This window comes from Oncorhynchus mykiss, chromosome 7 (assembly GCF_013265735.2).
Source record: "Oncorhynchus mykiss isolate Arlee chromosome 7, USDA_OmykA_1.1, whole genome shotgun sequence".
NCBI lineage: Eukaryota > Metazoa > Chordata > Actinopteri > Salmoniformes > Salmonidae > Oncorhynchus > Oncorhynchus mykiss.
This window is the reverse complement of record NC_048571.1, coordinates 42,805,342-42,816,481: the sequence shown is the minus strand read 5'-3', so window position 1 is coordinate 42,816,481 and position 11,140 is coordinate 42,805,342. Positions and strand designations below refer to the sequence as shown.

General features: G+C 40.8%; 1 protein-coding gene across 2 annotated transcripts; it reads left to right on the top strand.

The window, feature by feature from the left end:
• The first annotated feature begins 1,444 nt into the window (after nt 1-1,444).
• On the top strand, nt 1,445-11,140 carry LOC110527110 (tumor necrosis factor receptor superfamily member 5-like). Of its 2 annotated transcripts, none has more exons than XM_036984482.1 (7): nt 1,445-1,693; nt 8,780-8,905; nt 9,132-9,266; nt 9,387-9,474; nt 9,576-9,646; nt 9,726-9,848; nt 10,032-11,140. In XM_036984482.1, the coding sequence occupies exons 1-7, from the start codon at nt 1,522-1,524 to the stop codon at nt 10,148-10,150; spliced, it is 834 nt and encodes a 277-aa protein (XP_036840377.1). In that variant the 5' UTR covers nt 1,445-1,521; the 3' UTR covers nt 10,151-11,140. The 2 variants fall into 2 exon arrangements, with proteins under 2 accessions (XP_036840377.1, XP_021463943.2); XM_021608268.2 differs by lacking the exon at nt 1,445-1,693 and adding an exon at nt 8,394-8,516.

The window sequence follows — 11,140 nt, the reverse complement described above, 5'->3', positions numbered from 1 at the left end:
TTCTAGGTTTTGGGTATTTCTATGTTTCGGCCCAGTATGGTTCTCAATCAGAGACAGGTGTCATTAGTTGTCTCTGATTGAGAATCATACTTAGGTAGCCTGGGTTTCACTGTGTGTTTGTGGGTGATTGTTCCTGTCTCTGTGTTTGCACCAGATAGGGCTGTTTTGGTTTTTCACGTTTCTTGTTTTGTTAGTTTATTCATGTGTAGTTGCTTTATTAAAGAACCATGAATAACCACCATGCTGCGTTTTGGTCCGCCTCTCCTTCTCCTTCCTTCACAAGTTTCGCCAACGTGTTGGTCATTACAGGGAAGGGGAGAGCAAGCTTCGCTGAGACTGGTGACTGACATGTATCATTCAGGCCTTCCTAACCTGTTATAGTAATGAACTATACTGCACTCCTGTAATGTTGTACAGTAGCCTGATTTGATTGTCACCTGTGCTTCTTAATAAATCTTACTTTGAAAAAAGTAGGATCCCATCAGCTTTCTATAGGCTTGGCCTACTATATTTATTTCTCAACTTTCCTAATATTAAGCACCTGCAACGGCTCTCGTTGATGGTAGGAAGAATGGACCAAAGCGCAGCGTGGTAAGTGTTCATGATTCCTTTTATTCAAACAACACCTAAACAAAATAACACCTCGAAAACCAAAGCGACCAGTTCTGTCAGGCACAGACACTAAACAGAAAACAAGATCCCACAAAACCCAAAAGGAAAATGACAACTTATATATGATCCCCAATCAGAGACAACGATAGACAGCTGCCTCTGATTGGGAACCACACTATGACAAAAACAAAGAAATAGAAAACAGACTTTCCCACCCGAGTCACACCCTGACCTAACCAAACATAGAGAATAATAGGGATCTCTAAGGTCAGGGCGTGAAAGCACCATGGGCACCACTTTGGTTTTAAAAGTGGGGGGGACATAACCTAATGGGGGGTCTGCTGTCCTTCCCCAGAATAGTTTTGGGCATCTTCAGCTCATTTCATGCATTTTTACACAATCAAATCTGCTGTCTCTATTTAGAACAAAAAGTAAGAAAAAATGCCCACAGTCATCAAGCTAGGTAAGGGATCATTATTAAATATGTGACTCGTTTCAGGAAACTAGGCGTATGTCGCGTGTCACTACTTCACAGGAGAGCCATTTGAACGTAAACGTTTTTGGCAGAAATGCCTTCTGGAACATATGCACTTTCATGTACCGTATTAAAAAAGGTGTATGCCATCTGTAAATACAAATAAAAGTGTTAAATAATGAGGCTAGTTGGTTTAGCCACAGAAAAAAGTAATCAACCTTCCTGCTAGACATGATTAGCTGAGATAATGAGTAGGTTGGATATGCCGAGGGATGATTTCAGATTGGTCTGCCAAGTAGCACGATTCTGTCTATAACATGAGCTGGTCAGTGTGTGTCGGTAATCCTTTCTAAAGCAGCTTTTTTTTTTTTAAATCACGTAGTAGAACTGCATAAGTGTTGCTCTCCACTTTCTGGAGGACCAAGTTTTAGAGTATGATAGCTAAGGAGATGGAGAAAATTCTGATGTTTGATTTCAAATATGCAGACGGATTCGAAAAGAGAACACACTGTTGTATCAAACATTGGTCCCCGGATCACATCTTAAAACAAAGGGCAACCATGGCATCTGTGACAGAGAGGGAGAAGTGTCCATCCATGTTTACAGGTAAGATAGTCGAGTAAGCTACATTTTCAGATATTACACGTTTGTAATTTTGTCAGAAATTAGAATTAGAAGTGTACTGTTAGCTAGCTAGCTGACTTTAGCTGACTGGCTCGATAGCTAATGTTACGTGTATGAGATCTGTGTAGTTATATTATTCATATCACAGATCCATTTGCATTGCTAACTTAACATCCTAACATTGCACATGGTTGTTTAGCTATCTGTAGTTTCATACAGGGTACTGTTATGAGTTGGGATTATGGTTCATTGTTTAGCTAGCTAGCTACATGTCTAAACAAAAGACTCCACTATGCAAGTATGCAACTATGCATTTCAATAGAATATCCATAATGTCATTGCGACAACTGTCGATAGACATACAGTAGCTGGTAAATTTGATGAATTTACGAATGCTCAACACCTGTTGAATATGGCCGGTGTCAGTAAACATTGGCAAAAAAGCGTAATTAAATTGTTGACAGCAGCACAGTTACAGTCACCAACGCTCTGGATAAAAAATAAAAACAGCCTAACCAGCTCTGCTAGGGTGAGCAAAATTAGTGCCTGGAAGTAGCTAGCAAGCTAGCCAATGTTAGCCAGTTGGCTTAGCTGCTTGACTGCTGTTGTTAGGTCAGAATGCTTGGATCAACTCTACTCCTCGGCCAGAGCGTCCAGTGTGCTCACAAAACTCTCCAAGATCAAAACGCTCTGAATTTATGAACGGACAATCTAATGAAGGCCAACATCCCAGAGTCGCCTCTTCACTGTTGACGTCGAGACTGGTGTTTTGCAAGTACTATTTAATAAAGCTGCCGTTTTGAGCCTGTAATCGAACCTACAAATGCTGATGCTCCAGATATTCAAATAGTCGAAATAAGGCCAGTTTTATTGCTTCTTTAATCAGGACAACAGTTTTCAGTTGTACTAACATAATTGCAAAAGGGTTTTCTTATGATCAATTAGCCTTTTTTAAATGATAAACTTGGATTAGCTAACACAACGTGCCATTTGGACACAGGAGTGATGGTTGCTGATAATGGACCTATGTAGATATTTCATAAAAAATCAGCCTTTCCAGCTACGATAGTCATTTACACCATTAACAATGTCTACACTGTATTTTTGATCAATTTGATGTTATTTTAATGGACAAAAAAATCTGCTTTTCTTTCAAAAACAAGGATATTTGTAAGTGACCCCAAACTTTTGAACGGTAGAGTACATTAACACATAAACAGAAAATCCTCTGTATAATTAATCTCATAGGTCTAATAGTTCTGTAGAGCTCTTTTAACTTGCACACAAAATAGCTGGGTTGCCCTTCCGTGTCCCTAGGGGTCCACCACCCTGATTCATTATTAGTTTCCGGTGTGTTTGTCTAAGGCCAGAGGGACAACCCACAGGACGGCAGAACCTAACGGCCAGGACTGAGCAGCCCAGCAGCTAGGGATTGCCTAAATAGGTATCTCCCCTGACGTGGGCATGTTTTTAATACAGTTGATAAATGTATTACAAATATGTATATGTAATATTTCAGTTTTCTAAGTATTCAGATCCTTTACTCAGTACTTTGTTGAAGCATCTTTGGCAGCTTTGAGTCTTCTGGGTTATGACGCTACAAGCTTGGCACACTTATATTTGGTGATTTTCTCTCATTCTTCTCTGCAGATTCTCCCCAGCTGTCAGGTTGGATGGGGAGCGTCGCTGCACAGCTATTTTCTGTTCTCTCCAGAGATGTTCAATCGTGTTCAAGTTCGGGCTCTTGCTGGGCTGCTCAAGGACATTCAGAGACTTGTCACGAAGTCACTCCTGCATTGTCTTGGCTGTGTGCTTAGGGTAGTTGTCCTGTTGTTGGAAGGTGAACCTTCAACCCAGTCTGAAATCCTGAGCACTCTGGAGCAGGTTTTCATCAAGGATCTCTCTGTACTTTGCTCTGTTCATCTTTCCCTCAATCCTGACTAGTCTCCAAGTTCCCACAGCATGATGCTTGCTCCACCATGCTTCGTGGTAGGGAAGCATTCATGCCAAAGAGTTTAATCTTGGTTTCATCAGACCAGAGAATCTTGTTTATGAGGGTCAGAGTTCTTTAGGTGACATTTGACAAACTCCAAGCGGGCTGTCATGTGCCTTTTACTGAGTGTCTCAATCTGGCCGCTCTACCATAAAGGCCTGTGTCACGAGTCCGACCGAGGGTGGCTTCCCTTCCCGGTCGGGTGGCGCTCGGCGGTCGTCGTCACCGGCCTATTAGCTGCCATTGATTGTCTTTCCTCCCCCTCCTTGTATGTTTATTGGTAGCACCTGTTTGTGATGATTAGTTGGGCTTCTTTAGACAGCCGGCCCGCCTGTTTGTTGTGCGGGATTAATCATTGTAACCTTCGGCCCTGTAGTAGAGGAACGTGTTAGTTCCTGGTCGTGCATTTTTCAGTTGTATATTTTTCATTCCCTGTGTTTGGGGCCGTTATTATTGTGAGCACCCTGTGGTGCGTTAGTGCAATTAAAGAGCACAGCATTGCACTCTCTGTCTCCTGTGTTTGACTCCACACCCACGACACCCGGAGCATTACAGCCTGATTGGTTGCGTGCTGTAGAGGTGGTTGTCCTTCTGGAAGGTTCTCCCATCTACACAGAGGAACTCTGGATCTCTGTCAGAGTGACCATCGGGTTCTTGGTCACCTCCCTGACCAAGGCCCTTCTCTCCCGATTGCTCAGTTTGGCCGGGCGGCCAGCTCTAGGAAGAGTCTTTGTGGTCCTAAACTTCTTCCATATAAGAATTATGGAGGCCACTGTGATCTTGGAGACCATCAATGCTGCAGACATTTTTTGGCATCCTTCCCCCGATCTGTGCCTCGACATAATCCTGTCTCAGAGCTCTACGCACAATTCCTTAAACCTCATGGCTTGGTTTTTGCTCTGACATGCACTGTCAACTGTGTGACCTTGTGTAGACAGGCGTGTGCATTTCCAATCAAGTTGTAGACTCCAATCAAGTTGTAGAAACATCTCAAGGATGATCAATGGAAACAAGACGCACTTGAGCTCAATTTCGAGTCTCGTAGGAAAGGGTTTGAATACTTATGTAAATAAGGTATCTGTTTATTTTTAATACATTTGCAAAAATGTCTAAAAACCTGTTTTCGCTTTTTCATTATGGTGTATTGTGTGTAGATTGATGAAGGATAAAATTACTTAAATCAATTTTAGAATAAGGCTGTAACCTAATAAAATGTGAAAAAAGTCAAGGGGTCTGAATACTTTCTGAATGCACTTTAAATAACATGAGCAAGTCTACTTCTGATAAGCTTCCCAGTAAATCATTAAAAACAAACAAGCAAACCAGAAATGCTCAAAATAGTCCATATTAACATGTGTAGCCTAAGAAACAAGGTTCATGAAGTCCATTACTTGCTTGTAAAATATTCAATTCATATTCTGACTATCTCTGAAAGTCACTTAGATAATACCTTTGATGATACAGTGGTAGCAAAACATGATTATAACATCTACTGAAAAGACAGAAATGACAATGGGGCGGTGTTGCGGTTTATATTCAGAACCACATTCCTGTAAAGGTTAGAGAGCATTTCATGTTAAATACTGTTGAAGTAATATGGCTACAGGTTCATTTGCCTCACCTAAAGTCCATTCTTGTGGGAAACTGCTATAGACCACCAAGTGCTAACAGTCAGTATCTGGATAATATGTGTGAAATGCTTGATGATGTATGTGATGTCAACAGAGAGGAAGATTTTCTGGGTGATTTAAATATAGACTGGCTTTCATCAAGCTGCTCACTCAAGAAAAAGCCTCAAACTGTAACAGGTGCCTGCAATCTGGATCAGGTTTTCAGTCAAACTACCAAGGTAGTTACAAGCAGCACAGGATTGAAAATCTGTTGGAGAAAACACCTGTCTCCAGATTACATCTTCAAACTAACGGCAACCATGGCATCCGTGACAGGAGACTCATCCATATATGATGTATACAGGTAAGAAAGTGGTTTAATTTCCAGTTAAAGTGTAATGTTAGCTAGCTAACGTTAGGTGGCTGGCTCGCTAGCGAACGTTATGTGCATGATATTATTATTCGTATCTCAGAGCCATTTGCTTGGCTTGCTAAGATTGAACCTGGTTGGTTAGCTACCTGTAGATTCATGCGTGAGTTGTGATTATGGTTCATTGTTTAGCTAGCTAGCTACATGTCTGAACAAAGACCCATCTAGCAATGAGGAATTGGCCCAGAAGCGTCCCTCTTACGGGGGGCCAGAACAGATTGAATTGGCCCAGAATCGGGTGTCGGACTCGGCCCGGAATCAAAATGAATGACTGCCCAGAATCGGCCCAAGTACCTTCAGGCCGCTTCCATCTACCGGAATTCAGCCGACTTTGCCGGTATCTTAACAGAATCATCCCAGAATTCAAATAAAGGTATACAAAATTACCTGATTTAGTCATTTTAAATATTACTATTTTATACATCCAAATTATACAAATCCCCCAAAAACATTTTGTGTCGGAGGAAACACCAAATCAAATCAGATTTTATTTGTCACATACACATGGCTAGCAGATGTTAATGCGAGTGTAGCGAAATGCTTGTGCTTCTAGTTCCGACCATACAGTAATATCCAACAAGTAATCTAACCTAACAATTTCACAACAACTACCTCATTCACACAAGTGTAAAGGAATGAATAAGAATATGTACATACAAATATTATGGATGAGCGATGGCCGAACGGCATAGTCAAGATGCAGTAGATGATATAGAGTACAGTATATACATATTAGGTGAGTAATGTAGGGTATGTAAACATTATATAAAGTGGCATTGTTTAAAGTGGCTAGTGATACATTTATTACATCAAGAGATGAGTCAGTATGTTGGCAGCAGCCACTCAATGTCACTGATGGCTGTTTAACAGTCTGATGGCCTTGAGATAGAAGCTGTTTTTCAGTCAGAACACGACCGGCAGTTGGCACTGCAACACAGTGTCTTAGACCACTGCGCCACTGTGAAGGCTCCATCTGCAAAGTTTTTAATGCTTATCAATTGCCTTGCACATATGAAAAAACTAAAATACTACGCAGAATTCTTAAAGAATTAATTGAAATGTTAATTGTATTTTTTTTTATCACAGAAACAATAAGAAAATATGGAAAAATAAATACTGAAATGTTAATTATATAAATCAGCCCTTGTAATCATCTGCCAGAGAGTCGCCCCAATCGACCCGAGCTCCAAGTAATACATTTGGGCCAGATAACTCACACCGGAATCGGACCGAGCTCAATCCTCACATCCTAGCCACAAGTAATAGGCCACATGACGTTGGCTGAGTCTGACTCTCAGCCGAGTGCCCAGACTCTAAGCCGGAATCGGCCCAGATCCACTGTGCTAGCTGGGGACACCACTGTGCAAGTATCCATTTCAATAGAATGTCACTGCGACAACTGTTGAGAGATGTTGGTTATCTACCTGCAGATGCATAAATGGTAGCAACATCATGAGTTGTGATAATGGTTCATTGTTTAGCTAGCTAGTTACGTCTTAACAAAAAACTCCAATATGCAAGTAAACATTTTGAGTGCGTTCGTAAATGCAGTCTGGATAACTGATGAATTTAGGAACGCTCAACACCAGTTGAATATGGCCGGTGACAGTAAACGTTGGCATAAAAGCGTAACTAAATTGTTGCTGGCAGCACAGTTACAGTCACCAATGCTCTGGACAACTGGACAGCACAGTTGCAGTCACCAATGCTCTGGATAACATAACAGCCTAACCAGCTCTGCGAGGGCGAGTAATGTTCAGTGAGCTGTTCTCTCATTTGTGTCTGGAAGTATCTAGCAAGTTAGCTTAGGTGCTTGACTGCTGATGTCAGTACAGAACGCTCGGATCAACCCTTAAAGAGATGGATGGGGCTAAAGCTTAAGAGGGTGTGAACGATGCTGAATGGGTGTAGACAAAGAAGGGCTCTCCAGTAGTAGTACCAAAACATTCAAAGGCCATTTTCTCAAAAGTGACTATACAAGTTTATCAACTTTCAAAGCAGAATAACTTTCCCATTGTTCCTCAACTGTAGTGTATGATATACCATGTTGTAGTCTCTACTTTAATCCAATGTACAAAAAACAATCTCAAATTTTGCTACATAAGACCGATTTGAGGGGTCGGTCACAAATGTGCTCAAGTTTTACCGTGAGACCGGCAGTTTTTTGCTTGACAATCACCAGCTAACAAAATGTAATGACCGCCACAGCCCTAGTCATGCGTGTGTCAGCAGAGTCTGCTTTCACTGTACCTTTTCACAGAAAAGCTCACCACACTGACAGAGAGAGAGAGAGAGAGAGAGAGAGAGAGAGAGAGAGAGAGAGAGAGAGAGAGAGAGAGAGAGAGAGAGAGAGAGAGAGAGAGAGAGAGAGAGAGAGAGAGAGAGAGAGAGAGAGAGAGAGAGAGAGAGAGAGAGAGAGAGAGAGAGAGAGAGAGAGAGAGAGAGAGAGAGAGAGAGAGAGAGAGAGAGAGAGAGAGAGAGAGAGAGAGAGAGAGAGAGAGAGAGAGAGAGAGAGAGAGAGAGAGAGAGAGAGAGAGAGAGAGAGAGAGAGAGAGAGAGAGAGAGACCTGACGCCACTGTGCAACGTCACTGTGCAGAGCAAATAAAACCCCCACGGTTGAAAGGAGAGGATGCTTAACATTATGGACACTCAATACATACAGATGACAGTCATATGTCTTCTGTGTTTTTGGACTATGGGTTTAGCAGCGGATCTACGATGCAATGATATGTATGAAAAAGATGGCAGATGTTGTGAACTTTGTCCACCAGGTTTGTTTTTAGCCTTTAACGACAATTCAGTAGACTACTGACCATGGGATTAAACAACTGAACATATGATATCAAATTATTATACCAATTGAAATCCTTAAAAAAAAATGTTTTATCATAATTATTACGAAACATTATGTATGCAAATGTTAGTTGGACCCTGTGTGATGATTGCTTGATGTATAAGACATATAAAGAAATATTGAATGAGTGATTCTGTGAGTGGTAGTGATTATGATATACAATCCTGTCTTGGTTCATAGGCAAATTTTTGAAGAAGCACTGCACCACTCATGCCAAAACCGACTGTGGTGACTGCCCAGCGGACTCCTACTCTGAGTTCAGTGACCGCGTAGAGAACTGTCAACCATGCCTCAAATGCCAACAGGGTAAGGGTTAAGATGAGAGGTGACATAAACAAAATCTAGCTCTGAAAAATATTAGCGTCCTATACTTTGATTGTTGATGGACCCTCAAATGGTCAAAAACAAGTAATGATACAGTAGGAAAGAAAGAATGTCAGAATGATTCTGGGGCTTCTGGGGCTCACACTTCTCATGTCATTGTTTGTTCATGTCATTGTTGTCTTCTTTCTCTCTTTGCTCTTCTGGGCAGTCTATGCAAGAGCATGCACCTCAACTGCAAACGCAATCTGTTTGTGTGGCTCTGGTTTCCTGTGCTCAGACCATGTCTGCTCAAATTGTGAAAAGGAAAAGAAATGCCGCAAGGGAGAGGAACTGAAGAGAACAGGTAAGACATTCATTCATTTTCCTTCCTCACTACTTGTCACTGAATATTTACAAATGTAGCGAAAGGATCAACAGCCATGTCCATACTACTGCTAACTTAAAGTATGTTTTCCAATGGCAGGTTCCAGGGAATACACTTGGAAATGTGTCCCATGTCCTAATAACACATACTCTGACACCGAACAGGGTCACTGCAAACCATTGACACAGTAAGAACACAGTTTTGAAAAATAGCCAAATATCAGTTCCTCTATCGTGTGAAATGTTTTTAGAGGCTCCTAAATAACTTGTAATACCTTGTCACCAACAGGTGTGATACACATGGATTTATTGTGATCTTCCCTGGGAACAAGACCCATAACTCTAAATGTGGTATACATGGTATGTTGGCAATTACAGTCAAGCAATTCATAGGTATTAGAAATGTATTTGGGTTGTAATCATTTTTTCTGTTTGTCAGAGCAAGGAAACAAAGAGGACGGGCATTACATTCTGGCCATTGGCTTCTTCTTCTTTGCTGTCGTCCTCTTGGTGTTCCTCACTTATGCCTGCATCAGGAGAATCAGGCACAAGCCTAACGCTAGTGAGTACCACAGAGTTGGTTAAGTCGATGATACTGTGTGCCGGTCTATTTGGAATACCTTGGAACACATAGCTTAGGCTACAATTTATTCTCAAATTAATTACAGTGAAGTTCAAGTACTGATGTTTTAAAAACAGCCTTCAGTGAACTGCCCTGCAACAAGTATTTCCATCACTTCTCCAGATATACATGGCTTCCCACTGTCAAAAGAGGAGAGTGGAAGCCAGCTCATCCAGCAGGCTGAAACCAAGGACAATGCCAGCCAGATTCTGCTGTCAATGGCAAGCATCTCCACTGTGTGATATCTTACATCTGCTTGCAGGAGTGCTTTGACTTCAGGGTAGCATGTCAGCTAGTCCTGAATGACCAAATGTTACTTCTACAATTTGTTTTGCAGTTAGCCTGCTATAATTTCCTTGTCTTTTGTAATCTTGTTTGTTGCTATTTAGTGTATTTGTGCAGTCTTTCATCAATACTAAGTATTATTTTATATAACTTTCTTACTTTTTTTGCACAATTAATACTGTTTTTACTCTTTCTAAAGAATCCTAACATTTTTATTTTTTTATTTAACCTTTATTTTTTACAGGTTTTTTCACATTAAGATAAAAATCTATTTTTCAAGAGAGACCTGGTCCAACAGCTACAGGGGGGACAAAGTTTCAGGCAAAACATCTTACAACATTTAACAAAACATTAAACACACATACAGTAACACAATTACATATTACATAAAAAAACACGTCATAACTAAAAAACAGCTGTCCTAACGACAATTACACTTTATGATATTTACATCGACCAAGTGTTTAAACTCCACCAACGTGACTAGATCATCTCATTTTAAAATGTTCAGGAGATAATTCCAGGACAATGGAGATGAGTAACTAAAACTATTTAGACCATGATCTGTTCTAATTCTTGGTACTGCAAGAAAGCAAATGAGAATAGGACCGTAATCTATATTTATTTACTGACCTGATTAAAAAAGAACAGAGATAGTGACATTATACCCAATATGGCCTTTTAAATCAGTGTATACCTGTGTTTAAGACTACGCAAGGTCAATGACGACCTGCCAACGGCGCAGTAGAGATCACAATGACATGTTAGACATTTTTGATTGGTAATGAACCTGAGGGCCTCATGATATGCTGAATGAAGTGCTCTCAGGGTAGTAGTTGAGGCCTGTATATATACACAGTACCAGTCAAAAGTTTGGACACACCAACTCATTCAAAGGTTTTTCTTTACTTTTCTATTTTCAACATTGTGGAATAAAAGTGAAGACA